Here is a 26870-nt window from a genome sequence, read left to right as displayed (position 1 = left end):
TCGGGCGCAGCAGAGGAAGAGCTGCTGGTTGGAGCCCACACTGACGGACAGGGTGCTTCGGGCAGGGCACAGAATTCCTTTATGCTGCTGCTCGGGAGTCTGTCTGGCAGCCACTGGGAAAGACACTGAAAGCAAGAGCAGGAGAGGCGTGTGATGTCCCTGGGGTTTTACTTTATTCTTTTCCAGAGCTGGCTGTGGGATGGAGAAGCAGGTCTGGTGTGGTTCTTTTCCCTGCAGGCTGGTTTATGAGCTAGTGTCCCTCGCTGCCAGAGTTCCCACTCTATAAATTTGGAGGCTGGTGCCTCTCTGGACCCGAGTGCTTCAGCAGCACTCCATCCGAGCTGTGTGTGCTGGGGAGGTGCTGGGGGGGGTGCTGAGGGGGGAGCAGGGTTTTTGTGGCAGTCCCGTTTGCTGGGCAGGTACAGGCAGCGTTCCAAGGGTGCGAGGGCAGAGGCAGAGCTGTTCCCCTGAGCGGGGCAGCAAACGAGGCGTGCCAGTTTCTTCTGCCAGGAGCCCAAGTCTCCTCTTCTAGTTGGTGTTCTGCCTCAAAACCCCTCTGAGAATCTGCCTTTTGTCGGAGTCAAGTTATTTTAGGCTTCTGTCAAGTGTGAAGGCGGCTGTGCTCATCCCACCAGCTGAAGAGGAGTACAAGAACACAAAGATCTGAAGGAAATGTGTGCTCTTGCAGATCCTGGGTGTCTGTATGTGCAACTAGCTACAGAAGGGAAGGATGCTTTTAAGGACAAAGCTATACATCTAATTATGAGTTAAATGATCTCTTGCATCTGTTTGCAGGAAGTTTGATAGCTAACAAAAGATTAGTTTCCTATGTATGTGAATCCTCCTTACTGCTAAACAATTCTCTTGTTACCACGTAGCTGGCTCTGAGGAAGGTCTGCCTAGGAAAGGTCCATCATGCTGCTGCAGCATGGAGTGCAGTTATTCTTGTAACATGGCTGTAAGATACTGAAGGGCATCATTTTGCCCCTTTCAGAGATGGAGAATCAAGATGACAGGAATCTAAGATCTTTATTGCTGCTGCTTTCTACCCATGCCTGTTGTGGCCATGGTGACTAACACAGTCCCTGAGGAGAGGAGTGGCACGAGTGGGTCAGACTGCCTGCTCCTCAGGGTGCAGAGCCTGGTGCCCTATGTCAGCAAGAGACAGAGGTCTTGCAAAGTCCTAAGTAATATCTGTAATAAATTATCTGAATGGGACCAAAAGTCACTTATACATGAGCTCCAAGAATGTAATCTCTCTTATGTCCCCAGAAAACTCAGAGTCCCTCAAAACATATTGACCTCATCATAAAGAAAATACTTTTTTCCTGTTGTTGTTGCTTTTGTATTTTTTAATTTTTTTTTTTTTTTTTGATTTGGGGAGGAAATGGGAACTATATCAAGAATGTCTCTCTGTATCTCTGATGGCCTCACTTCCTTGCAGAGCTGAGGAGAAGGTGTGCTGTTCCCAGTAGGAAGTACAAGGAACTTTGGGTGTAGCAATGGTGCTGGCTTGTGTTTGCTAAAGGTTATGTCAGGCCAGTCAGCGTTAGACTGGAAAGTCAGTAGTGACAAATATTTTGTATTTCTTACTCTTGCAGTTTAGCTCTGAAATAAACTGCTTAATATTTGTAATGCTGCTACTCCCATTGGCAGCTCTCGGGCAGCAGTCAGGGCTGAGTGGGAGTGCTGAGCCTGTTGATGGTTAGAGGGTGTCAGAAGAGGGCTAAGTGAGTTCAAGTGAGTTCATCACATTCCTTCAGCTCCTCTTTTTGATTTTTTTTTACCTGTTTTTCTACACTAAGTCAGTATCTGGCTGAGCAATAGCAGTGCAGAGTTTAAAGGGCTTTTACAGGTGGGAAAGGATCTTGTGACCTGAAACGTTTCTGGTTTGTGCTGGAGTTTGAGAGGGGAGAAGAGCTATAAAATACACACTGGGAGACACAGAGGAAGGCAACACTAGACAGGCTGGCTTTGATTTAGGAATGATGTATCTTGCTCTCACTCTATCCTTCTCTCCATGATGGGAAATCTCTTCTGTACAGAGAGAAGCACCAGCAACTGTAAAGGACAGATTTGCAGAATCATTAATTTTGATTGTCTTGAGCAATTTTGTGTGGTCACTGAAATGGAGTAATCCATCATTCTGACAGTCCTGCCCCAGTGCAGTGAGGTCCCTGTTCTGATCATTGCTTCTCAGGGGAAAGATCTGTTTTGGTTTCTGATACAGGCTCAGTATCACCTCGTAGCCCTTATGGCAAAAGAGATCTGATGATGTGAAGTGGCTGCTTTTTTTTTTTTCCCCCCTAAATCTCACATTATGCATAATTTTTTTTTATTTCTGTGTTTCAGCCAGAAATTGCTAAAAGAGTCTGTTCCTTTATACCCTGATGTGGAAAATGAGGCACAGGAATATGTTGTGACCTGTCAAAGTTACAAGAGCAGCCACTGCCTGCAGAAATTTTCATGTGCTAGTTTTTCATCTGCTGGTCTAGTTCACAATCCATTAGACCTTTCTTTTACAAATCACCTTAAAAAGTGTAATCCCTGTTTACGATAACATGGAGGTTAGCTCTGATCTGGGGATTTCTTCTTCCAGAAATTGAGACACAGTAGGAGTCTTCAGTCATTAGAAAACATGCTCTTCCTCCAAAGCAATTTAGACACAAAACATAGGATGGAACGAGGCATTTGCTGTTTGTGTTGGGCCACTTTGAAAGGATTTTCCCCCTTTTGCTTGCTTTGTAACTAAAGGAGATTCTTCTGTTGCTGGAATTTGGATTTGAAAAGAGCCACGGCAGGGTTGCAGTTTTAAAAAAGCTTCAAATCATAGATTTTTATACTTGGAGAGTATAAAAGAGAGGGAGCTGGGCTGGAGTTTGTGTGTAATGTTTCTTCTTCTTGGGAAAGCTTCTCAAGTCTGGGAGGAATGATCAGAGAACTCCAGCCCTGAACAGCAAATAGCCAGTGCCTCACTTCCCTGGGAGACTGTACGTGGTTCAGGCTGTGAGTATTTCCCTTGCAGAGCCTGGAATAGCCATGGTGGTACCCAGGACACTGCTCTGGGGGAGGTAGTACTCAAGGATGATACTGCCTCTCTCAGAACCTTGGTTGCTGTGTCTTAGTTGCCTACAATGTCAAATTGACCTTCAGCTCTTCATGGAGAAGGAGTTGATTCTAAAGACAAAAAATTGTGCTTTATTTTTTTTCTTCCTCTGCATTTGTTTGTTTTGCCATCAGTGATGTTTCCCTCAAAACCCCTGTGCTAGGATTGTATGAGCATATATTACCTAATTTAATTTCCTGCCATCCTGATGTTTTGCAGTCTTTCCTCAGTGCTCACTACAACCTTCTCCCAGAAACTTCTTCAGGTACACTAAGGCCATTTGTTGTGTTTCGTGTTGGTGTAATTGGATGTGCTGAGTTGTCTGAGTAGATGTTCTAATGGTTGCTGCTCTTTTTGTGCCTTGAGAAAATCAGAGGCTGCATGAACAGCACAGTTACTGCTCAGCCAGAGCTCTGGGGTTCTGCAGGTGTTAAACAGCTACATCAGATATAAACAACTCAGTGATCCAAAGCAGCCCAACCCAAGCAGGATGTGGCACTGGCATCACCTTTAGTATGAGGTGTCTTAAGTATTGTTACCATGGAAACAAAGGATCCAACTCTCTTACACTTTATATCTCCTTATAAACTGATCCATAGTGAGATGTGAGAGAGAATCACATACCTCTAGACACCAGGATCTTGTACTTTGCCCTGAATACTTTGCCCATGCAAAAAGTCACATATAAATCTTGATTTTGGGCAGTCATCCAAGACCTGTTGAGTGATAAGGGCATGCAGCTTCTGTCATGACATCACTGCTGTGTGAAATCCTTTCAGTCAGTTTTATTCACCATGTGCAGTCCAGGAACTGAACCTATACCCATGTTCTCCCAGGAGTGCAGTTCCAGATCTGAAATCACTTGCATGTAAAATATTTCACATTTCTTCTGCAGTGCACATTACACATTACCACATACTCTGTGTGTGAGAGAGAAGCAGAGGTACAGAGAGTAGCTTCAAAACTCTTCAAAAAGACTGCTTAAAAATTCCCTTGTGACTTATCTCTTTGTCTTTAGTACCATAAAGCAAGAAGGTTAATCTCTGGTGTGACCCAGGTTGCAATGTTCAGGTTTCACAGGCACAAAAATATTTCTTTTGCGTATATGAAGTAATCTGAATAGGAAAGTTCTCCTGAGCCAAGACTTAGAATGGTTCTAAAATTGTCAGATTGTCTTATAGTGTCTAAAATTGTCAGATTTACTGTCATCATCACCACTAGTTTTTAGCAACCCAAACAGTATGCACTGTTCTAGTAGGGTTAATTGGTAGTGAATGTCTTCATTAACCTCAGTCTAAGCAGCTGCTTTCCAAAGAGTGAAAGGAGTGTTTAAGAAACAGATAGAAATTAGTCCATTATACACTTTTACCTTAAATACAGATAACAACCTGAAGCCATAGGGTGACAAAAAAAAGCACCAAGCAAGCAGCCTAGCCCCCAGTAAATCAGCAGGAGTGACTCCAGGACAGTGGCTGGGTGCAACACTTTGATTTATTGTAGCAGGGATGCTGGGTGCAGAGGGTAACCCATTTGTTCCCAGAAATAATGGGTTTGTCTTTGAGAGCCAGTGTAACCCTGTCACCTGTCAACTAGCTTAAAAAAAGAAAGGAAAAATCAATAGTCAGATTTGGCTATGAGATGTGTGTGGGGTAAGTGACTTCTAGCAGGTGCACATCCAAAGCGGGTTAGAATCAGGAAAACCTTGAAGTTTAGGTGATGTTTCAAAACTCTTCACTCAGCCTCCCTTTAGAGATAAAGGTCTTTTGAGCATCATCAGAATTAAAAATACCTGACACCAGTATTAGGTATCAATGTATGCAGTGAATTTCTGAATACATGCCCTTTGCTCAGCGACGCAGGTAAAAGGTGAAGTTCTCTTACCTCTGTCTTGTGGAGGATGTTTTCCAGCTGCAGAGGTCAGGTGGCTTGTGCAGTTTTGAGGATGTAATTGGGATGTTTACATTTTTTCTGGCAGTCAGAAACAAATGTTTATTATCAGCATTGATCTCTCTAACAGGCTCTCCCTGATAATGCTCTTGCAGAGTACGGTGCCTCCATCTCCTCACCTCCCTCTCCCTCTCCCTGCAGGTTCACTCACAGGCAGGTGCCTTCCAATGCCCGGTGAATTAAATGCTCTGCTCAGAGACTTCTCAGGGAGGATTAACCCTTCCCACCATATCTGAGATCAGTTTGGTTTATATCCAGACTGGAAAACAGATTGTGCAGCAGGCAGGAGCAATGCGGTGCTGAAGTGGACAAGATTACTTCCTAGCTAATTAGCATTTAGAAAAGTCTATTCCATTACAGTAATTAATTCTTGGGAATGTTCTCCTTTTCCATGACATGCTTTACATCTCTCCCAGGAGATTTTTAAAGTATCAATGGCAGGAAGACTTCCTGAAGGCAGTGTCTCATTTTCCATACACTTAATTTCAGTACAGTGATGAATATTGCAATTCCATTTTTAATGACACAACATTTTAAATTGTATACCTTTTAAAGCCATGAGTATATTTGTGCATTATTTTGCTGTGTGGGGAGATGGATTATAAACAAAATTAATTTAAGCTATTTTACTTAAAATTATTTTCGGCTACTGAGCACATGCAAATTTCAGCTGTAACATCCATTAAATGTTCTGCTTATCACTCACAAATGACAGAAGATAGTTCCTCCTCCAAGGAAAGATATTCAGACCAGTGGAATACATTTTGAGTATATAACCAGTCATAAGTGTATAAACATGTGCATGTCATTTAATTGAACAGAGAAGACCAAACAATAATATTTTCTTCAATAAATTGTTGCAGCAGGTTTCAGCAAGACTGTCCATGGTCTGAAGTCCTGAGTTCTGCTTATAAATATGTGTAACTTTTAGCAACCTTCCCCTCTTCACCCCTCCTTACCTCTTTCTGGCACGGCCACTGAAGATTAGGACACTGCTGTGGAAGCAGAAGGTTTGCATCCTTCAGCCTGGAGATGTGTTGAGCTTGGAGCCTGGGTGGATGGTTGGTGGTTCTGGCAGCATCAGGAGCTGCAGGACAGAAGGTTGAGAGGTCTGGTCACTTCCTTCATGTCATTCTTTCCCATTAGCTGCTGGAGGTGCCCTGCCTCAGGAATGGACCCTGGCTCTGGAGATGCACAGGGGTACCTGGGTGCCCACTGGAGAAGGATTTGGATTTGGGATGCAGCCCTGTGGTGAAGTTTCCTGGTAGGTCCCAGCTGGTTGGCAGATGCTCTGGGGAGCAGCCAGGACTGCCTGCAGCACAGGGTGGGCCCAGGGGCACCTGGATTCCAGCACAGCAAAGGCTCTGGGGCCAGAGCTCGGGCAGTGTCCTGCCTACAGGGAGGCATCAGAACGGGTTGGTTGTTTCTTAGCCCTTGCCATTGTCAACAAGGTGAACACAAAATCAGTGGAGCAGGCTCGTGCTGTGGGGTGCCTGGGCTGCTTCGTGTTCCCCTGAGGGCTGAGGCTCTGCCCTTGCTGCTGCCAGAGGCAGCTGTGCAGATAACCAAGTGGGTACTGGATGTGGAACAGGGGGTGACCTTCAGCAGCACTGCTCCCTGGGGAAGGGCTTCACTGGCAATCCACAGCTCTCCTACAAGAACTGCAAATGTACAAGTGTCATCTTCAAAGCACTTGTACCCAGAACTGAGAGATGCTGACAGGCATCTCAAATGGAGCATTATCCCCATTTTACAGATGAAACAAAGTCACAGAGAATCAAAGTCAAGATTAGAATAGACATTGATGCCAGAGGAGTTATTATGTCTTGTCTGGCATCTGGCAGAACAGAGCAGAGCATTTCACAGAAATCACTCCATGAAATCCCAAACCTCTGTTGGGCTTAGAAGAAGACCTCCAAAGCTGACATAAAGACACTATGCCATCTTTTAAGTAAATTGCTTGCAGGTTGCTATTGGAAGTTTGCATCATAGTCCTAGATTCTTCATAGACAGCTGACTCTATCTTCTAGCTGCCTTATCTGGTTTTATTTCAGTAATTTATTTTTTTTTTTCAGAGGCCCCCACATTACCTGAAATCTCCTTTGCACTGCTAGAGATAATACACCTAGAGATAATTAGCAGGTTGCTGCCTTCTCCAGGAGAAGCTGACTGCTCTGAGTTTCTTTGTTCCTTTAGCCTACAGGTGTCCTTAACTCATCCCTTTAGGTAACAGGACTTAGACTTTTCAAAATTAAAAAAAAAGTGCTAGATGATTTTCTGAAAGTGTCAGTAGAATTTACTCTTCATTTCTCTTCTACATTCTCTGTTTTATTTCTCTGCTGCATAAAAAAAAAAAAAAAAAGGGAAAAAAAGCCCTTATTGCAATGCCTAAAGCATGAGAACCTTTGGAAATATGAGTGGCCCAGTGTTTGTAGAATTGGTCTTTGTTAGTAAGGTCTTATATTTATTGCTTTTTGTGCATAATACAGGAATGGGTTTAAGCATGTGCTTAAAAGGTGTGTTGAATCAGGTCCTGGATACCAAATCCACCACCAGTTCAAAGCCATTAGAAGTCTCCCTGTTGAGAATTGATTTGGGTCTGTCGAAATGACAGAGTTTGTTCTAAACTGTCACTTCTGTGGCATTTCCCTCTACATCTCTCCTTGATGTGTGATTATGTTGCACTTCATCAGTCAGGTTTATTAGGAGGCTTAACTGGATTGCATTAGCTGGCATTTAAGCCATCCAAAATGGTTGAGAAAGCAATCAATTAAAACATCCAAACACAATAATGATATAGACACAGGGCAATTTATGGAGATGGCTAATTACCTGCATTCTCCAGTAAGTAGATTTTATTGCCCAAGAATGGACAAGTGATGCATGAGGAGAAAAGAAACAGCATTGCAAAAATACTGGTGGCAAGGTTAGGAAAAAAAAAAAAAGAAGAAAATGGCAAGGGATCAATGTTTCTATTGTTAAAACTATACTAAAAGAACAAACCCTGCACTGTTAGCAGCACTCAGGCACTCTGAGGTGTGTGCTTTTGGAGATTGATGTGAATTTTAGAGAACACATTGATAATATTGTCAGTGTTTATGTCTTATAATATGACATTTGAGGTTTCTAAGCAATCAAGATGCACCATGAGGTGGTCATTTGAAAAGGGAAAATACTAATCACTGTCAGTTTTTCATTTCATCCACTACTGATCTGGATCTGAACACGTGGCTCCCCTGGGGCTCCAGGTCCCTGGACACGATGCTGGGAGACACCCTGAAGCACAGCTGCATATGCAGCACTCACCTGGGGATGAAAGTACAACTGAGGGGCATGACAAATGCAAAAGAGGAATGGAATGGAACAATTAACATCCTCCTGTGTTTCCTGTTCCCTCCTACACTCCCTCTCTGGCTTTACAGCTAAATTTTCTCATTTCTTGTGATGCAGTTCAGGAACGAGATATGCAAACTTATTATCAGATACTGTTCTTCATTTCCTGTACAGTCTGGGGGGAAATCCTTATGCTAGTCCATTCTCTGTAACTCTGGACTTTTTGGAATTGTGTAGGGCAACTACAAATACAACAGTGATTGGACTGGCTGGTGAAGTGCCTGAAGCCACAGCTGCCCTGGCAGGTTAAACTCAGTGCTGCATTTCCTGCAGAGTGAGGACTCCGTGGTTCTCAGCAACACAGGGCAGTTTTGGCAGGGTCTCGAGGGGGTTTTGGCTGAGCAGAACAGATATAGTTTTTTCACTTGCACACCTATGTCCAGTCCGTTGGCAATGGAGAAGCTGAAAATAACATCACTGTGATCATGACTGTTTTCCAGTCCTTGTTGATGTGTCTTTCAGGCTGGCACTGAAATCGCTGAGACTCCAAAGGCAGACTGGACATGCCAGTGATAATTTCACCTAACACATTAAATGAATGGTGACAGCAGTTCCTCAGAGCCCTGGCAAACTGGAAATTGTTTGATGCAGAAGAGGCAGTACAATGATAACACAGTTAATCTTCCACAGGGAAATGATAGTAAAAGAAATGTCTTTTAGATTATCTGCCATTAAAGTGAAACATCTGCCTCTGCAGGTCGAGTGGAATGTCCTCACTTATGCCCGTTGAAGCTCATTAAAGTTCCTGGGTTTGCATGGCTGTAGGCCAGAGCCAAATCTCCACCGTGATCTAATCTGAGAAGGACAATGAATTGGGCTGAAAGTCAGGAAGATGACTTTCCCATGACTTTTTGATGTCAGCTTCAAAAATGCGTGTGATCAGTTGCTGACCTTGGCTGATGTGTTCAGATTCCCTGAGTAGCTGGGAGCACATAACTAACTGAAATAGGAAAAATAAATGGGAGTGATATGTTCTTAAAGGAAATAAGACCTTTTGAGATCACAAAACTTCAAAGTTTAGCTCTGTCTGAACTCTGAGGAAAAGCTTCCAGTTGAATATCCAATTCCAAACCATTTGTCATCATTTCTAAGATGTTCTTTGCCTGTTGGACTACAGAGCATAAGGTCAGAAAACTTTACTTGTGTAACTGCATTTGTGACATTCTCATATCTGATTTTCCTTTTATATTCTTGTAAGGAATGCTGAATACTCCACAGTGCCAAGACTGGTAACCAGCTGTCTGAAAGCACAATTGGGAATGTTTCTGCACAAAGTTTTCTTTCATTATTCATTCCCTGGTAACTCTGTACAAGGTAGTATTTTTGCAGCTATGGCAGCCTGAGTGAGGCATTAGTAACTTTGAAGAAGACTTTAAAGGAACAAAATTCATAGGGAGCAAAGGAATACTTGGTAGTGTCTGTATACAGCTCAGAGCTTAATAAACTACAGATATTTAATCTTTCCTTGGGGTGAATGTAGCTTCAAACTGGGTTAAGTGGGCATCCAGTTCCACTGCTTACACAGCTTATCAGGCCATATGCTCTTCTTGATGACACTAGTATTGATTCATATAAATATATTTGAATATTCTTAGTGGTTATCTAACACTTACAGCAGCATGCCATAGGAATAAGTCCTAGAGCACACTGCACAAGAGACTTTCAAGGAGAACAAGTTACAGCAAAGTTCCTTTTGTAAGTGGCTTCGAGCATCAGCTTCATGCACAGCATGAGGGATGTGTCTCAAAGCAGCTGGAAACAGCTCCACAATCTTGATGAGTTGCAGCTTAACACGAAAGGAGCACAGAGATGTGACCACTGCAGGTTTCCTATCCAGATTCTTCAATCTGGAAGTAGTGGAAATAATATCCTCTTAGAAAATGGCATGTACATAATGAAGTAGGTGACTCAGCTGAGTGAACCCAGACCTCAATATGGGCATGACAACAGATAAGAATGAGATTTATCAGCTTGGAGGGGAGGGAGATCTTTGCTGGTAGGTACTGATAGATTTCTGGTGCATAACTGTTGCTGGGGGGGAGGCTGGGCTGAGGGGAAGGCAGCCAAGGGAACTCCCCAGGGAGGACAATGCCCTCTCTGCTGCCATAGCTTGTTGGGCAGAGCAGCAGTCTGCGTGGAGCCAGGCTCAAGTGCAGTGATCCCATTAAGGCATCTTAAATGGTCTTCATGGCCTCAGTAGCACTGAATGGCAGATGACAATTAGCCTCAGTTATAACCAGAGGCAGCGATGGTGACTGTCTGTTCAGGCTGCTGGGTGCTCAGGGTACTGCCCTGCAAACTGCAGCGTGCTGGGGTCTGGGAGGAAGAGACCATCTCCTGGCAAAGCACAGCACACCAGAGCAGTGCAGGGTGTGAGTGTGCAGGCAGAGGGGTGCTTCTGGTCAGCTGGGGCACGGGCTGGGCAGCAGTTGAAGTAGATGGGTCACGTTTAATCCTGTCTGCTCCCCAGGACTCTAGGCAATGGGTGTCAGAAGGGGTTGTGGTGAGCATGAAATTGTGCTAGGCATGCATAATGCAGGGATGCTGCTAATCAAACCCCTCTCACTGTGACTAATCAGAAAGATCTGTTTGGTATTCCAAGAAATTAGTTGGAAGAGCAAGCACATAATAGAGGAATAAAGAACAAATAAGAAGCTTAGGCACAGGCAAAGATAAAGACTTTGATCACAGTAGTTCAGCACAGAAAGAACAGAGGAGATAAAAGAAGCAAATAAAAATGCTGAAGAGAACAGTTAAGATCTGCTGAGAGAAGCAACCATTAATCTAGCCATGAGGAACAGATAACAAGTTATGTGCCTTCCTGGTGCTTAAAGAAACAGCAGCTATAGGCACCTGACAACAAATCTTTCCTCAGCATCACTCTATAGCAGTTTTGCAGGGATGCATGTGGTCCCTATTTTTAAAGGAAACACTATTTAGGAGCAATAAATGCACTGTATTCAGAGCAGCAAGGAGTAACATACTGCTTAACAAAACAGCAACGCAGAGAAATTCCTATCTGTTGGTTGTTATTTGAAGAAAAATGAACAAAGGTTGTTCTTTCAGCTTGCAAATGCAGTCAGCAGTTGTTTAAGGATATAATTTCATGCTTGGAAAGAAACTATTCTGTAGCATCTTGATGCCAAAAAGGAGCAAAAGGTATTCATCAGTGTCACTAGGATTAAAGTCAGAGTAACTTCTCTTGCATTTGGAAGGACAGAAGCCCAGTCTTACCTGTGCTCTAAGGGAAGAAAAAAGGAGCATGCAGAGAAGAAAAAAACAGATGCAGGGGTACAGATGGTGTCAGTGCATTATTGGGTTGGTTGTGTGGTTGCTGAATGAATTTGCACTCTGGACTGTTGCCTTTCAGAAAACAATGTAACCAAAAAGAAAACGTCCCTCCCAAAGCAGCAGAGGGGGTCTCAGTATTGCTTTCATCTTTGTTTCCAATAGTAGTTTCTATTTCCCCCCCTGGTTGTATCATCACACTCTGAAAACATGGAGAACTCACTTGTGGTAGTCAAAACAAATACAGGAGTCTGTTGGTTTGGGCCCCACCTCACTTTGTACACAGTGTAGGCATCCTGCTCCCAGACAAAGCTGTGGGTGACACCCCAAACCATGCAGAAACTGGGTGTATTGGCACCCAGGGTGAAGTCTGGAGTTCTAGCTGCCTCCTGTGTGTCCCAGATAACAGGGATGTTAGATTGGATGTTTCATCTCTGTTGAGTCTCATCCTTCATATTATCTATGTTCCCTGGGACAGAAAAACAGTTTACTTGGCATTTGGACTGCTCCACTCCCCTGTGTCGGTGCTGACCATTGCACATCCACTAGCTGGTGGCAAGGGGAGTCCCTCCCTTCTGGAGTGGGTCATCTCAGTGGTGTTAACACACAAGCTCCTTCACAAACACATCACAATGTTATTTGTCACTGATCTTTTTGACTGGCCCATAAAAATAAGGCTACTTGATTGAATTGTATGTGTCAAAGCTAACCAAATGAATAGCAAGGAAATACAAGGTTATTATTCCTAAACTGCAAACTGATTGAACATCCTCCTTCATTAGGATTGGAACCCATGTGTTAGAAATAGTTCAGATTAGCCAGACAAAACCTCTTCACAAGGGGAAGTTTGCATACAGCCACAATAATTTAAAAAAATACTGAATACTGCAATTTGCCTTCTTATCATAATTTCAGATAGCAAAACACATCTAACAGAGCTTTCTACTTCTAAACTTGCTGTACCAAGACTCAGTGCCATGTCTGTTACATATTTATTGTGAGCTCTTCATCTCTCCCTTCATTCTTGCAGTTTCACAAACAGACTAGGAAGCAATCAGACACTGGAAACCCCCAAACAGAGAAGTTAATGTATGCTGCAGCTCGACGCCTCTCGCTTAAGTCTTGTTTTCAGCTTCTTAAGTTCAGTATTTTTATCAATTTTCAGGCCATAGTCTGTGATTGTCCAGGCCTCTTCGTAATGCTGCCTGTCAAAATTACATTGTGCAATCTTATGAAAAGTTTTGGTTAGAATTTCACTGCCTGGGCCATTCATGATGCTGCACAATGCCACAGATTCATCCAGCTGCAGGGCTTTGATATACTGCTGAACTGCTGCCTCTTCCTCAGCCAGTGACAGCAGCAGCTGTCCTTGTGAGCAGTGGTCCTCAACACGAGTTTTAAGACTGTTAGAGCCATGCTTCTGGATCACTTTCTCCATGTCTTGCAAAGCTTTGTCATATCTTTGCAGGTGCATAAGGCAAGCAGCTCTCTGTCGCAGGTACCTGGGGTTCTCTCTGCTTGCCAGCACAGCCAGGGTGTAATAACCAAGAGCCCTCTCATGGTGGTAGCCTTTAACCAGCACACTTCCTTCCTGGGCTGCTACCTGTGGATGGAAAGTCACTTGATATTGGTTATGAAAAATGGAGGGGAAAAAAAAAACCCAAAGGAGTAAAAGATCTGGTCTGGAGCAGCCACAGGTAGACTCAGGCATTAAGAACTTTTGGATACTTTTTAAGATGTTGACATTGAATCTAGTTGGCAAACATGTAATTGGGATATTTTTTGCATGCATACATAAAAATCTCAGATTACAAGGGGCTTGCTGTTATCTCCAGAGGTTTTGAACCCCACTCTTTATTTCTGTGTGTTTTGCTGAAAGTTTCTCAGGATATTTCTTCTTGGGTTGTTTATGTTCCTTAGGAATGATTTGTGAACTGAAAACTGAATGGACCCAACTCTAAAAGTAGTCAGTGTTCTCTTCATGACACTAAATTCCTGCCCTGCTCTGCTCCAGCAGGTGACTCTGTGGCAATTGCAGCTGCTGGTGAAGGGAAAGTCAGCCCTGGGTGCTGCCCAGCACACAGTCTGTGTGCTAATAAGGGAGGGTGATCTCCACTGACCTTTAGCAAGCTAGAGAGAAAATGGCAACTGAGGGGTTTGCTGATCGTTAATCTCAAGTGCAAGCAAACTAGATTGCCTTATCTGGAGGGAAAGACAACAAGAAAATAGAGAAGGCAGAAAAAGCCACATAATTTTTAGGTTCATAGAGGTCAGTAAAGAAAAATCCATTATAACTATTTGCCTCAAATGGATTTCTCATTTATTGGTAATAAAGCAAGCTTTTAACATGCTGCAGCAGAGTGAATATTTAAGTTATAAACAAGACTGCCCCCAGCAGCTGAGGTCTTACAGGAGGCTGAGCCAAACAAGCTGGGACTCCAAGCAGGGTCACTGTTTTCAGTGGAAACCATGGAGTGGTCTCATTCCATGGGATGTCACACCTTGCCCTTGGGTGGCTGGGGCTCCCCGAAATTCAGTTAGCCCAGCCACTGTCTCAGCAGCCACACTTGACAGCCAGCTCAGGTCTTCAGCCTCTTTTTGTGCCTTTTTATTTTGGTTGATTTAGATGAGAATCGATTGCTGTGTGAGAGAGCCAAGGAGAACAGGTTTGGATGAAGTGGCTCCATCCTGCAGGTTGGGTCTGAGCGCCTCATCTGAGACCAGTGCCACGAATAACTCAGCCAGTCCTACCAGTCTGTGCAGAATTCTGCCCCAGCTATTTTGCTCTAAAGGAATATAAACCCCTTGGTGTATAGCACAGATGGATTAATTAGCAGCTTACGTGCACTCCATAATCTGAACAGAGATGAGAAGACTTGTGGAAAGGAGACCTAGGAAGCTCATAGAAAGCCAGAAGGATATTGCACAACTGAGTTCAGCTGCTCTCTGCCTGTGGCTTTTGAGAAGCACTTTGTTACCATCAGCCTCATTGCTGGTGACTTTGGAAGGCCCAGAGCAGGCTATACATAACCCACCTTCAAACCTGTCACTAAAGACTTTGTTATGGTTTCCAGATTGTAATAATTCTGGTGACATCTGAAAAGGGCTTGGCATAGGTGACTGGTGACTGGACTGCTTCCTGGATTAGGTCTCTGTACCTTCCTACCATCAGGTTACTTCCCTGTGTCACAAAGGACTGAAAACAGACATATTTTTGTTGCATTTTTGTTTCCAGTCTCTAGTGACTAATCTTATGTTGAAGGTGACCAGGGCTCAATTCCCTAGACAGAAAATGAGAGAGGAGTTTAATGGGCATGGAATTATGGCAGAGGGTTAGTCTCTGAGCAGTAAGTACCAGAACATGGACTGACTGACTGGCACAGAGGTTTGGAGAAGGGCTGGATGTTTTCAGTATAGTCTGGAGCATGTCTGTCCTTCTTTACCCACAGACCCTGTTTGGAGTCCATGCAGGCATATGGAATGGCAACTTCTGCCTTGGGCTGAGGACCTAATTCTGACCCAGACCATAGAGCTTTTGAGGCCATTTTTGTGGGGGTCAGCTCTGGCTCTCCCATGGCATGTCAGCAGCCAGGTCTGAGGACCTGGGCTAGGAGCTAGAGATCAGTCATGTGTTCAGCCTCTGACATAGGAAACTGAAGGGTTGAAGCTGCACTAGCAGCAAGCAAACTCCCTTCCTCTGACCTTTTGCAGTTTAATAAGTCTTTCAGATTCCTATTCCCATGTGGCTCTCCCAGTTGTTTACAAATTTCTTAGCATAGGACCCCTTAGACTATAAATAATGGAAGAACCTCGTTGCTTTGTTTTTCATGAAAAAAAATCAGTACATCTAGGAGCTCCCCTTCCTCCACCCTTTCCTATTCAGCTTATGTGGAAGTATTTTTAGCTTCTCACACCAGACTCCAGGATAATGATGACACATTTCTATAATGCCTGTGATCTCCAAACACTCAATGCTTTTGTGTGGGGAGTGCTGAAACTAAGGGCTGAGCATAAAGCACTGAACTCTTCTTTGCTTCACTCTCCTTAATTGTGAAATGGAGATAACAGAAAGAACACTCTTCCCTAGACTGTAGTGAGGAGCTGTGGCAAAGTAAGGCCATCAGTGGCTTTTTGGCACTAATTCTCTCTAAGCTTTTTCATTTTTACTGAGATCTTCCTTTCACACACAAACTGGAATAACTTTGCAGGCAAAAGGAAGTGCTGCTGGAAAATCCTTCGAGACACCAGGCAGGTGAATTAACCCATTCCTTCCCCACTCCACTAAAGTACATGCCTATCCCCTTGTCACAAAAAAAAATCCCACTATTAAAAATTGTTATGATTCTGGGCTAGTCAGTAATGAAAGGAATCACACTCAGTAAATCTTTGAAGATTAGAGAATATGGAAAGACTTGTAGGTGCTTGGCACCAGATGTTTACTGGGTTGTACAAAACCACAATGTTAAAGTTTTTTTTTTTAAAATAATTGACTCTATTTTACTTCCAACACTGGTATTGAGTTCCAGTCCTGAAATCAGTCCAGCCACCCCTATTTCAAATGGCAGAGGAATCTTTCATGATAACTAAGCCACCTGTAAGGGGTTATATTCCAGACCAAAAAAGGCAGAAATAAAGTGCCTCTCCTGTTCTAAAGGTGTCACTGATCTGTGGCACCAGTGAGTTCCTAACACATCAGTGCAGTTTAAGGTGTGCAAAGATTAGCTTGTTTTTTTTTCTTTAGTTTTTTATCTTATTGGTGACATAAGAAAATCCTCCTGTGTATCCTCAGAAGGCAGCACGGGTGGACTTGGCTGTGAGACTTTGTACAGAACCAGTGCTGGGACAGCAAGGGAAATTCAGCTGCAAAATGTGTGCTCATTTCTAGAGACCTCCTTCAGGCCTCCAGAGACACATTCTTCATTGTACCTTTACCAACTTTTTATAGTGAAAGATTGCAAATTGGCTCTGAAATCCTCAAACTCTTCCCTGTAAGACTGAGCTTTCACATTATTCAGAAGAGAGGGGCTCTTTTCTTGGTAATGAGGTGTATTTAGGGACTGGTAAATTAATACTTGTTTACTTATATCCTCCTGCTGTTTTGCTAAAATACATACAAAGTGCTCCTCTCCAGATGCATTAAGTATGTCAGCATGTTGTTTGTTTTATAACCTGGGAGAAAGCATGACAATATAGCTGCTCAGCAGGGCCCACACGAGCTACAAATTGAATAAAAGGAAGCAAACTGATTCTCAGAACACAGAGCTTCTGGGTAATCAGGACTGCAGATGCTTCAGTGAATGTTAAAACTCCTCACCATCAATCTGCCCTTGCCTGTCTTATTATTGGAGATGCTTTCTCAGAGCTGGATGTACTTTGGAGGAGAAACTTGAAAAAAAATCCTGAAAAAGACATACTTGAGTGGACTAGAGCAACGTGGCATCTTTGTGCCAAACAGCTTTGCTGAAGAAAAGCAATGGCAGCCTCAAAGGCTAGTCATTTTATAAAAATATTTAAAACTCTAAATGTTACATAAAAGAGCAAAAAGGATTGAAGCATTTAATGTGGCAGCATCAGAACCTTGAGTTTCATCAAGGAAATGAACAAACCATGAATTTCCCTTCCCCAGAGGACAGCTACAAGCACCACGTAGCTCCTGCAGAGTATGATACTAGCAATGACCTTGGTAAATCTCTGGCTGCTGCCCCTCACATGCTCTCATTGCAGTGCTGGGAACAGACAGGTCTCGTGCTAGGGAGAGCAACAAGAAGTTCCCCCTGGCAGTAAGGACTGATCACAATAAGTTATTAGAGACTGAAGCAAGGTCACTGCAATGAAAGAATTTTGGATTCCACTCCCTATTCTGTCTGGAGGAAGAGGCCAGTTTGTTCCTCGTTCATCTGATAAATGGTCTTCCCACACACTTCTGTTCCAAGACAAGGCAGGGAAAATCTCTGCAGCCTAATTTTGCTTCCCATGTCTTTCCCCACTGCATCCACAGAGGTGCCATCAAGAAAGGATTGTACCTGAGAGAGATGCTGCTGTTGCTTGGCGTCTACAAAGCTGAGGAGAAACCCCAGCTCCCTTTCATCTCTCTTGGCTAGGGTGCTGAAGGAGTGAGCTGCCACTGCCACGTTCCTCCTCTTCAGCTGCAGCACAGCTAGTCTTGCACTAGCAAACTCATCAGCAGGAGAGTGGCCAAATGCTTCCTGAAGGTGATCAAGGGCCTCTTCATCCCTTCCTGTGGGGTAACACCAGTACAGGCTCTGTGACCCATTCGTTCCATGGGAGAAGGAGACATGAAGAAAACTCACTAAAGCAGGATTTAGGTAGCCTGTCCACATCTAAGGGTATTAATTACTTTATACCCTTTCCCAAAACGTTTGCAAACTTATCTTGAAAAGTTCTATACAATAATACACTTGCTGTTAAACATTTGCTTTCTTTTAACTTACTACTTGTTCACTTAGTCTGCTCAGCTACAAAACAGAACAGGAACTTACCATTTGCAATCAAAGCATCTGTGTAGAAGATGTGGTATTGTGCATCCCTGCAAATTTTAATTAGTGCTTTTCCAATCATGAGAAGATCCCTGAGGGTTTCTTCATTGGAAAGGTCTTTAGCAGCAAGGAGCTCAGTTAACACAGTCCTGCCATGCTGAAGGAGCCATTGAGTGACCAACCTTTGGGCTTCAGGCTTCAAAGACAGGATTGCTGGGATCACTGCTCCTGCCTCCACCCTCAGTGCTGTGATCAAATCTTGCACTGCCTCCTATGTGAAAAGAAGACCAAAAAAATGCAATGGTAGCAAAAAACTAGGTATTGGGAACTTGTTCTTTGCATTCTCTGCTCTCCCACAGCTCATCTGCACACCTTTGGAAGCTCTTTGCTCTTCCCTGTCCTTGTGCTGCACCTTCTCCATGTGCAAAGCTGACATGACATCATAAAGACAGGTTTGAGTAACTATTTTCCAAGTGTTTGGGACTCCTGAGACTATCATTGGAAAAAAATTGTTACAGCAAGGAGGAAGGGATGCTGTGAATGAGTAAGTGCAAGGGTTTGGCTCTGCCAGGATAGAGCAGCACAGATCCACACACCCCACTGGAGATGCACCAGTTCACATTCTGTAGCACTGGTGTGATATGCAGGTACAGTGCAGGCTCATGGCTGAGTTAGATCAGATAAGCTGTGGAGACATCTGCTGAGGTTCCCAGGCAGTGGTGTGCTGCAGTCTCCAAGGCCCACAGCACACTGATGCACACGTCAGCTTTTCACAGGTGATGGGAGACTCACCACACCTTGTGCTTGCTTTTCTCCCTTGTTTTTTGTTGCTACATTTCATCTAATGCATCATCACATCCTGAAATGTGAGAACAAAAGTAGGGGAGAGTTTGCAGTGATACTGAATAAGATCTATGATTCTAATGATTTATGATTCTGTGATTGGGGTTTAGTCTTCCTCTCTAGAGCTGGGAAGGTAAATCAGTCATGTCAAGTGGACTCCTTATGCCCTCAGCCAAAACAAGAGCCTTTCAGTCCCCAGATTCTGTGAGAAACTCTTTTGGTTTCAGTGAGTCTGTGACAAAGCCTGTGGTACCTTACACTAGTATTGCTTAACATTGCCAGAAAAATCACCAGGAAATCATGACAGTGAGAATACCTTCTGCTGCTGCAGTGCAAGGTAAACGAGTCCTCGTCCACTTAGAGCCTGCACGTTCCTGGGGTCCTCCTTCAGGATGGCATTATAGTCAAAAATAGCAGTTTTCTTCTGACCAAGGTGCCCATAGCATCGGGCCCTGAGGAGAAGGCAATCTTCTGCATAACCCCCTGGAGCAGAGAGAAGCAGCCAGGCTCAGCTGGGAGGTCTCACCTGCTGCTCCAGAGCAGGGTGCACTAAATCCCAGGGTGTGCAGACCACTGAGTTCCACCAAAGTGCCTGGAAGCAGCTAAGGGAAAAGGATGCAGTAGATGTACATGTCTTACAGTGACTGCAGGAGTGAAAAGGAAGCACCACTTTGTTATTTTAGCATGGTGCAACAGCAGCCACACAGATGGGAGAAGCAGCTCTGGCAGTAAGATAAGTGAGCGTGGAGGCACAAGGCTGTTGGGCTGCTTTAATAAAGTGGAGTCAGAAGGTGCACATTGCTTTGAACAAAACAGTAATCCAGGTGGGGCAGACTGATTTACTGCCACACTTAGCAGGCACTGGGGTTTGTGATCCTAAGATTCCTTTTGTCTCAGCTTTTGTGTTAAGGGCTGCCCCAATAAACACGTGTAGTTAACGATGAGAAGCACGGTCCAGCCGTGCTCTGGCTGCAGAGCATCTCCCTTCCTGCCACCCACATGCCCCTGCCTTTCAAGGCAGTTCAGTAAGGATCTAAACATGCCCAGAGCTGCAGTCCATAACTGTGGCATCCCAACAGTGGCTGATGAATCATCAGTGCCACTGTAAATATTTCCTCCTAGGGAGGTCAGTGAGCACAGCTGCCTGCAGAGAGGAGCCAGAGAGAGGAGCCAGCAGACAGGCTCCTAGTGAGTCTTTTACAGTAATGAGGCTTTTTCTCCCTCCTGATATGCTCCAAAACTTCTGTACCAAAGGTTATTATCGCTCTGGAGCTCTACCAATTGGCTCCTGTAAAGACTATCTGTTTCTTCACAAGCATCTGTTCTGGCAGGTGGGGAGCTGATAAGCTGGAGTGCCTGGGCTGTGAAATGGAACCATCTCAAAGCAATTAGCAGAGTTTTTTTCCATTTTCATAAGCCAGTCTCTCAACACTGCTGTCATAACATTTGCTCAGAGTGAAAGGCAGATTTCCATACAAATATGGTTTTCCTTGGAAGGTGCCAGGAGCATTTCCATGTCAGCCTGATGCCTCTGCTCAGGCCAGGCCAGGAGGATGCTGCATGCAAGGGCTGCATTCCCTCTTGCACTGGAACTACACGTTCTGTGGTGTGTTGCAATGAGAGGGCAGGTTGTCTGCTGCACTGACTGCACTTACAGCATGCTCCCTCTGGTGAAACAGGAGGTGCCAAATAAATTGCATTGGTAGGAAGGTTTTCAGGGTACTAATGGATGCAACAGACTAAAGCTAAAACATGGGACTGCTTCTACAGTGCTTGGCTAAAATGGGCTGAAGCTGGCTCTGTTTCAGTAGCTTTCCAAATTCCTTACCAGCTAGCATCTCCTCTGCACAAAACAAACAGGATGAAAGCTTCTTCTTTCTTCTGGAAGCTGTACTTGTGAGAAAATCTGTGCCCATGTGTATGAAAAAACATGTGGTTACAGATCAATTTGTCCAGACCAATTACTCAGAAGCAACCTACAGCAACAGAACAGTAATTGCAGTCTGATGTTTGGTAGCAGGTCTACCAGAACAAAAGACTGTAAAGGAAGACATCCATTGTGTTTCCTGTGCACTCTCCACTTTACACTTGTGGAGCAGGAAAAACAGGGAAGTTATTAGCTCAGAAATTTCAAACCACCAGCTGGAGATAAATAGTTTCAGGATGTTAAGGATCTTTTCTAAGTTATAAAGGAACTGTGGGTTCTTTGTGTTGATATGACCTAGTAAGGGTGGTTTAAGCCTGAACTTAACTTCTAGCACCTGAACAATGCAATTTAAAATAATTCTCAGCTATGTGCTCCAGGAGGATTTCATGTTCTAAATAACAGAACAAAATCACATGCTGAGTTTTCTGGACAGGTGAAGAAAAGGGAGTGATGCCCCTGTTGGTGATGAACCCATTGCAAGGAGTTCACAAGCTACTTATGTGGCAGTAGGAACTGCAGTCACTGTTTAATTGCACTATTTCATGGTCCAGAGGAGCTGCTACTTTAAACAAGTTTCATCCTGCTCTTCACCTGCCTTTGCAAGTCTGTTGTTTCAGTCTTCTCCTGGGGGAGGTGACAGATGTGGATGGGTTGGGCATCCTTGCCTGGTCTGATTTCCCACAGAAGGAAATTTCCTGTCGCTGTCTGGATAACCCTACCTGAAGCAATGATGGCAAAGGACAGGTAGGCAATGGCCTCTCTGGTGCCAGCAGCCTCCTGCCTGCTCTCCAGGATGGCCAGTGCCCGGGACCGGCACTGGGGGTGCAGCAGCTGCCGGTCGGCGGCCGTGAAGATCTCCATGATTGGCAGGAGGCAGGAGGTGTCTCCAATCCTCATCACTTTCTTTAGCAGCTTAAAAGTGTGAGAGAAGAAGGCAGAAGAGAAAGATTGGTATGCAAATATAAGTGAAGTCAGGCTAAAGCTGGAAATATTGCTCTCTGGTGGGACATGCATGGTCTAACCTAGTGCTTCCCCAGCTGCAGTGGGGCTTCAGCCAGCCAAGGACCATGAATCTCTTTTGCTTAACTCCTCAGCCAGCCCTAGTGTAAATGTATGTTGGAGAAAACAGCAATTCTGATCTTTTCTCACCCCCACTGCAGCTGTGGAAAACATTCTGGGGAGAGATAGAACCCTGCCTTGCTTACTTTGGGCAGCATCTGCTCCAGAGTGGCAGTTAACTGGTTTTATAAATCCAGCTGAACCACGGGATGATTGCCCCACAGGGAGGAAGTTTCTGTGCAACAGAAGGATTCCAGTGACCACTTTTGACTGAAAAATTGAAACCAGTGAATTAATGGAAACTCAGGGAGGTGCTGTGCCTTTCTTTTAGTATTGTCACTGGGAATGTGGGAAAAGTATGGATTGAAATCCACAGACTATGGCCCTCCTGGAGAAGAATCTTGCCTGAGATCAGGTATCTTTGCCTCCATTCACTAGAGTCACAATTACCAACCACTTTTTAACTACATTTCCACATTTCCTAAGGAAAAGAATAAAAAAAAAATGTTCCCTCCAGTAAAGCAAAGGTGCTTAGCACATTTAGTACTGGTTATGCAAACCTCAGCCAGAGAAGCCAGGACAAGAACAACGTTATCTTGATGCATCAAATGCATCCACTGAACTTATTACTTTCTCTGGTTTGATTAATAGATACAAGTGTCTGGGTGCTGACAGGCAGGTGGGGCAAAAACATTATGAAGAGACTTTTATGGTAACACGTGTTCAAACTAGAACTTGTAGCAGAAGCTGCAGATAGGAATCCAACTTCCAAGGGCAACGTATGGTCTGAGATGAAGTCAGGTCATTCTTTGATAGCCCTCCCAAAGGCAGAACCTCTATTTTCATGGGAATAGTGAAGGCATGGCAGTAAAACCTTTCTCTTCATGGCTCACAGAATTTACCTGGGATTTTAAAAAAAATGCAACAGTTCCCTCGGATGGCAGGAGCTGGTAATGCAGCTTTGGAACCCCATGGAATCTCCTGCTTTCAAGCACGAGTCCTTAGCCACTAAAGAAAGAAAACTACAGACTGATGTTTGAGCTTCTGGTTTTGTTTGTTCCCCCACCCTCTTCCCACAATGCTTCATTAGGATAATCAGTTAGGCAGTAGTTCTTCAGGGGAAGATTACCCATCCCATCAATACTGACAGCAGGGGCAGGATGCTCAGTCATGCTCTGCCTGGTTAAAGCCTCTGATGAAAAGTGCCATTAAATAGTGTGTGATGAATGGGCTGTATTTAGAGAAGAGTCCTTGTGTGGCCTGGGCTCCAGACAAAGTCCCACTTGTGAGGCCTGGATATAGATCTTAGAAGTTCTGTTAGAGGTTGAACTACCTAAACTCCACGTGAGCTCCGAGTTTCACTGTATCAACAGTCCTCACTGCTGCTGTTCATGGGGCTCCCAACAGCAAACTGTGTAGTTTTGAAATGGAAATGCATGTGAACCACTGAGCACGACCATGTGATGTGTAACTTCATCACAGTCAGAGTGAAGCAGTATCAAGTCAGGTCAAGTGCAGCTATTCAGCAGGGAATGACCCTGCAGATGAAACTGCACTGCCCTGAACCACAGCAGCCTGCAAAGCTTGAAGTGAAAAATTCCCTAGAAAGCAAGCAGGTTAATTTTTTTTTGTGAAAGTCAATTTTTTTGGTATAACAACTGCTGAGGAGCAGGAGATAAGCCAAGCACTGTGCTGGGAAACTCAAAGCCCTTGGAACACCCTCTGGAGCAAGCCTAAGTCTCTCAGGTGGTCCCTCTCATGTTCTGCCATGCCACTGCTTTATCAGCCAGAAGAGCTGCTAACCCCCTCCACCACACCATCCCTGGTCACTTGTTCCCTCTGCTATCCAGGTGCTCCTTACCTGGTTGCCATCATACATGAAACCTTTCTTCAGCTGCAGAAGTGTGAGTCTGGCCAGGATGGGAGACCTGTGTGGGTTTCTGGAGAGTGTTAGCAAGAGGAGCTTGTGAGCTTCTTCTACACGGCCCATCTGGTACAGGGCATCAGCACAAAGGATCCGTGATGTTTCATCAGAAGTGTCCAGCTCCACCAAGAGAGAAGCCAGCTGGTAAACCCCAGGGGCATCTCTGGAGGAGAAAAAAATAAACAAAAAGGGAAAGACTGCCTTCAAGGAGCAATGCTGATGAGAAAAACAGAGCCTCTTTGTCTCACCTGGAAGCTAAGCAGCAGCTTATCAGTCCAGTATCAAAATGGAAGACATTTTACCATGTCCAGCACCACAGATATCTCTGCCACTTATTTATAATCATAATCCCTCTTTAAAAAAAGAAACATGTTCTTAAGCAGTTGTGGGTCTAAAGAAAGGTTAAATAATGGTGCATACCTGTGGTTGCAGCTGATACCACAATGGGAAAAGGAAAAAGTAACAGTGACAGTGGGGAAAAAAAAAAAAAAAACCCAACAAAATTGCCATGTCTAGTGCTTGTTAATTTGCACAGACTTGGACGGGTTGTAGCAATAGGTAGCTTCTTGTTCCAGAAGCAGTGAAGAAGATGAGCAATCTTTTCTGCCCTTTAAAAAGATGATTTTAAGTATTAAACCTGCAGAGTGGCTCTGTTACACTTTGCTCTACCTTCAGTCTCAGGTTTTACTGGATCTAGCTGGAATAGTTTGGTGTTCCTGTCTCAGATCTCCCAGGCTTAAATATGACATGAATACAGCTGGCATTGAAATCAGCAATCTGGATTGCCAGCAGCAAGTCCATGTGCAGCAGCACCTCAGCTCTGTCCTGCAAGGACACTGGCCAGGGGCTTGGTGCTTCATGGCACTCCTGTCTCGGGCCAAGTGGTCTACCATGGATTAACTGCCATAGAAAGATGGAGCTGGTTTGGCTGCATGGATCCTGCCACATTCTGACACAGCAGCACACCAGTATTTTGTGGGCATAACCACAGTTTTATTTCAACCTGTTATGTTATTTAGGAACTTTAAAAGGGCCTATGTCCTATTCTGTTATCTGAAGCAAATACTCTCTACTATGTGAGCCACCCTCCTTCTGTTAGGGGGCTGAACTGCCTCCTGGGTACCTCTTCTTCTGGAGCATCTTCTGTCCTTCTTCCTGGAGAACTTTTAGCAGCAGTCCTCTTTGGTTCCACGGCACATAGGACTTGATTGTGAAGATGGTTTCTTCCAGTTTTAACTGGCAAGCTGTGATATAATCCAGGGCTGTCAAGTAATGGCTGCCACCAGAAATTCGGGTAAGTCCACGTCCACACAGGGCTTTGATGCAGCTGTTAGGATGTGGGGAATCGTGCTCAATGACCTTTTGAAAGTCCTGCAAGGCTTGCTGATGGTCATGAGTGTGGAGGGAGCAGAATCCTCGCAGTGCTAAGAGGGTATTGTAGTAAGTTTTCTGCTCTGCTGCCAAGAGGTGGTCACAGATGTCCAGGGCAGTTCTGATGTGTCCCTGCAGGAGGTGGCAGTCTGCGAGCCGAACGCTGAGCTCACGGTGGGACCCTGGGGAGATGTGCAGGAGGAGCTGGAGTGGCTGGATGACAGCAGGGAGCAGTTCAGTACCATGGTTGTCTCTGAGTTCAGTCCGAGTACGCACAGCCTCCCTGTAGGCTGCAAACTTCACCTCCAGGACCATTCTAGCCTGTTCTTCTATCCTCTCAGTGTCACGTGGTGAGAAAAGCTCTTCAAAGTGTTTCATTGCTTGGGCAGGGCTTGCTGCAAAGGCTTCTGCTAAATCCTGCATCATTTCCTGCATCCGTCCACCCAAGCAGAAATACGCAGCAGCCCTCCCCAAGAGCAGACCCAAAGCTTGCTCATCTCGGGGGTTATCCTCAGCTGAGGAGCCCTTCAGGACCCTGTTACAGACTGCCACACACTCCTCAAATTTGCTTTTCTTAAGGAGGTAAGCTGCCTGCACCCTGCCCACCCCGACATCACCCGGTGCCACTGCGGACAGGAACTCAAAGCAGTGGCCCAGCCACTGGTCCAAGGAGCTGCAGCCTGGGCTTGCCTCCTGACCTGCTGAGAGATAGCCAGAGAAGGCCTGGACGACCTGTGGCACGTGCTCCCTTTGCCTAGTACACACGTAGGCCACCGCCTCAGCCCGGTGCATCACAAAGGCTTGGATATAGTCCACAACTCCCCTCCTGACCTCTGTGCCTGCCAGCACCCGTGCCAGCGCCCTCAGCAGCAGCAGCTCCATCGAGGGCTCGGGGTTAGCCTGGAGCAGGGCACTGCATTTACTCACCACCTCCTCTGGGCATCCTCGCCTCAGCAGGGTCTCCAGTTTGTATACTGAGGATGCCATATTGTTGGGATTTAGGGTGGAGAGAAAGATGGCAGCTATTCCCACACTGGGGGAGACAACGGCCAAGTTCTTGCTCTGGATCTTGGGAATCTGATTCTTGCCTTTGCACCACATCTCCAGAGTGGCTATCACCTTCTCCCAGAGCCCTTCCTCTAAGGAATTCACTTTCTGCACTGCCGTGGGGGCACTGCAGCTGAAGGCAGCCGTGTAGAAAGCAGTGGCTGCTGGTATCTCCTGCTGGGTGAGATGCTGGTCCCCTTCTTTGCAGAGCAGCACAGCAAGTTCCTGAGATGACATTTTCTCCACTTGTATCTTCACCAAGTAGCCTCACACATGTGACAAGTGCCTGTAAAACAGAAAATCATTGATGTGAGGGGCTGTGGGGCAGTTTTCCAGCTGATGGACATAAGCAAGCCTAAGGTGCTGAAGAAAACCAGGGGTTTGTCACTGACAGGCTTACAGGGGAGCAAAGCCTTGAGAAGAAACACTACAGATGTTCTTAGTCTGCAGCCACAGAGCACTGGCCAG

At 44.9% G+C, this 26870-nt stretch overlaps 1 protein-coding gene across 1 annotated transcript; it reads right to left on the bottom strand.

The window, feature by feature from the left end:
- Positions 1 to 12818: 12818 nt before the first annotated feature.
- TTC34 (tetratricopeptide repeat domain 34) lies at positions 12819 to 26639 on the bottom strand. Its single transcript, XM_008939366.1, is given in 7 exon segments — positions 12819 to 13337; positions 17758 to 17968; positions 18231 to 18502; positions 19391 to 19557; positions 21721 to 21913; positions 23922 to 24145; positions 25067 to 26639. Coding segments are annotated over 7 exon segments (3159 nt in total).
- Between the last annotated feature and the right edge of the window lie 231 nt (positions 26640 to 26870).

Source organism: Merops nubicus, unplaced genomic scaffold (assembly GCF_000691845.1).
Source record: "Merops nubicus isolate BGI_N331 unplaced genomic scaffold, ASM69184v1 scaffold37084, whole genome shotgun sequence".
Lineage (NCBI taxonomy): Eukaryota > Metazoa > Chordata > Aves > Coraciiformes > Meropidae > Merops > Merops nubicus.
This window is presented reverse-complemented; position numbering and strand designations above follow the sequence as displayed.